This window comes from Lactuca sativa, chromosome 4 (genome assembly GCF_002870075.4).
Source record: "Lactuca sativa cultivar Salinas chromosome 4, Lsat_Salinas_v11, whole genome shotgun sequence".
In the NCBI taxonomy this organism is placed as follows: Eukaryota; Viridiplantae; Streptophyta; class Magnoliopsida; order Asterales; family Asteraceae; genus Lactuca; species Lactuca sativa.
The window spans coordinates 63,232,477-63,235,363 of record NC_056626.2 but is presented as its reverse complement, the minus strand read 5'-3'; the positions used below and the strand labels follow the sequence as shown (position 1 = coordinate 63,235,363).

At 34.6% G+C, this 2,887-nt stretch overlaps 1 protein-coding gene across 1 annotated transcript; it reads left to right on the top strand.

The window, feature by feature from the left end:
- Positions 1–369: 369 nt before the first annotated feature.
- Positions 370–2,612, top strand: LOC111885674 (pentatricopeptide repeat-containing protein At1g02150). The gene is made up of 2 exons (XM_023881921.3): positions 370–898; positions 1,067–2,612. Exons 1-2 carry the CDS (start codon positions 482–484, stop codon positions 2,300–2,302), a joined length of 1,653 nt encoding a protein of 550 aa, XP_023737689.1. The 5' UTR covers positions 370–481; the 3' UTR covers positions 2,303–2,612.
- The last annotated feature ends 275 nt before the right edge of the window (positions 2,613–2,887 follow it).

Here is a 2,887-nt window from a genome sequence, read left to right as displayed (position 1 = left end):
GAAGAAAAAAAGTTAGTTCTAATTTTGGCATGGGCGTGGAAAAAAGAGATGGACTGCACGTGTTCTTTTTCTTTCAATATTAAATGAGGGGCATAATTGGTAATAGATATAAATTTTAGTGGATGAATCAAAATTTTGATGTGGAAGAATCACCTCCCTATTGAAAATGATATAAAAGATTACAGATAAATAACTGTTTGTATCAAATGTTATATTTTGTTATAAAAAAATGGTATTATGTTCGATCATTTTCAAAAAAGAAAAAAAAACATAGGGACTATCATTAGTACTTATAAACTTAAAGTGGGTAGTAAAAAACTTTACATAAACTTAAAGGACTAAATTTAACGAACTATTCATAGTGACAAGCACACTCACACACAATTGCACAAACCCACTCTTATCTTGGTTGCTACTGTGTTCTTCAATATTTTGAAAGCACCTCCTAAAACCCTAATTGATCCAATAAAATCTCGAAAAAATGTTGCTCCATCCAACAGTTTCCCAATCTCCACCACACCCACAATCTATTTCTCTCTCGTCATCTTTATCTTCATCTTCCCTCTCTCATTCTCTCAATTTCCCATATGGGTTTCGAAGTTCACCCCACAAAAAACCCCAATTTACTTCGTTTATCGTCAAAAACCGTTATTCTTCGTCGTCATCACCAGTTTCAAAAGTGTACAACTATGGCACAGTGGACCATGAGAAAAAGTCTGGAACGGCGGTCACCTGGAAAGTCATTTACAAGAGGATCTCACTAATAGGAGACCCTGAAAAGGGGGCCACTGAGGTGTTGAATCAGTGGGAGAACGAAGGGAAAAAAGTTACCAAGTGGGAGCTTTGTAGAATTGTGAAAGAAATGAGAAAGTATGGTCGTCACAAGCTTGCTCTTGAGGTATATCTGGATTAAAATAGATTCACCGTGTGTTAAATTTGTGTTTCTTTGTTACGTTCATCATTTGCTTTCTTAAATTTGCTTGTAGTTAGTGATATATTGTTTCTGGTTTTACTTGTCGAGAATTAAACATCATCTAGGGTTTTTATGAAATTTTCGTCACTGCAGATTTACAATTGGATGAATAATAGGCCCGAGAGATTTAGAATATCGTCAAGTGATGCTGCAATTCAACTAGATCTAGTTTCAAAAGTCCACGGCATTTCAGGCGCTGAAGATTACTTCAAAAACATGCCCAATAATTTAATGGACAAGCGCATCTATGGGGCACTCTTGAATGCTTACGTACGTGCTAAAATGGTGGAAAAGGCCGAGGCTTTATTAGTCGAAATGAAAAAGAAAGACTATGCAAGCCATGCACTTCCATTTAACGTCATGATGACACTCTACATGAACCTTAAAGATCAAGAAAAAGTGGAAGCCATAGTTTCAGAGATGATGGAAAACAACATAGGATTAGATTTATATTCATATAATATCTGGATATCTTCTCGTGGGTCTCAAGGATCTATTGAAAAGATGGAAGAATCATTTGAAAAACTGAATCTTGATCCTTCTCTTAATCCAAATTGGACTACTTATAGCACAATGGCCACATTTTACATCAAGAATGACAAATTTGAAAAAGCTGAAGATTCTCTTAGAAAGATAGAAAGTCTAATTACTGGACGTGATCGAATTCCTTATCATTATCTTTTATCTCATTATGGAAGTATTGGCAAGAAAGAAGAAATTCAAAGAATTTGGGAGACTTACAAATCGGTCTTTCCTTACATACCTAATTTGGGTTATCATGCTGTGATCTCTTCATTCATCCGTATGAATGATATAGAAGAAGCTGAGATTCTTTATGAAGAATGGGTTTCAGTGAAGTCATCTTATGACCCCAGAATTGGAAATCTTTTATTGGGGTGGTATGTTAGAAAAGGGCTTACAGAAAAAGCCGAGTCTCTTTTTAAAGAAATGTTGGATGTTGGGAAATTGAATTCGAGTACTTGGGAGATTGTTGCTGAAAGCCATATCAATGCAAATAGGGTTTCTGATGCTCTAAATTGCTTAGAAGAAGCAATTTCTAATGAAGGATCAAGCTTCTGGAGACCAAAACCCGTGAATCTTTTGGCAGTTTATAACATTTGTGAAGAGCAAAATGATGAAAAAAGCAAGGAGGCTTTGTTTGAGGTGATGAGAAAATCAGGTGTTCTTGAAGATCCTGTTTATATGTCGTATTTACCCTTTTACAAAGGGGTAAACCCTGGAAATGAACTGGAAATAGTTAAAGAAATTGAGGGTGATGATGATGGAGCTGTTGATATGCTTCTTAATGAATTGCATGCTACCATTTAAGGATCGATTGTAATCTGGTTTTAGTGAGATAATTTGCTGTTAGTTGAAGATTTATGTAGATTCTAAGTATGGGGAAAGATATGGTAACAGTGTTTTTGTCTTATGTTATACAAGATTTTGCAGACTTTGTATGATGTTTGGCAATTTGAGCAAAGTTATAATTATAAATTGTTGTATGATAAGTTCATGATGGGGTTTGGTTCTTTTAGCCTTGTTCTTTCTTCTATGGCTGAACTTATCGAGTCTTGAGCAATGTATAAGTTTTTATGTAGAAGGTACAAGTTGTTATAGTAGTATTTCAGTTGTCATTTTTGTGCGACTCTTTATTTTGGTGGGTGCTATCATCTGTTTTTTAATCCTCGTTTCCAATGACATTGTATGAAAATGTTAAAATTTTTTGACTCGTTAAAAATTGCAAGAAACTATGTTTTCCTTTTTTGACTGCCTCTAATCTTCTACTACTTCTGGATTTCCTTCATATGTGTCCTCTTTAGTGTTGATAATTTCAACATCTTAATCTGTTAAGTCACAAACTTTCCATTAAAGGCATAAAATTCTCATTTTACCCTTTATGACTTAAGTGCA

Coding starts and splice junctions, on each gene's coding strand:
- LOC111885674 (XM_023881921.3), top strand. CDS start 482: ATGTTGCTCCATCCAACAGTTTCCCAATCTCCACCACACCCACAATCT. Junction 899..1,066: donor GTCACAAGCTTGCTCTTGAG/GTATATCTGGAT, acceptor TCGTCACTGCAG/ATTTACAATTGGATGAATAA.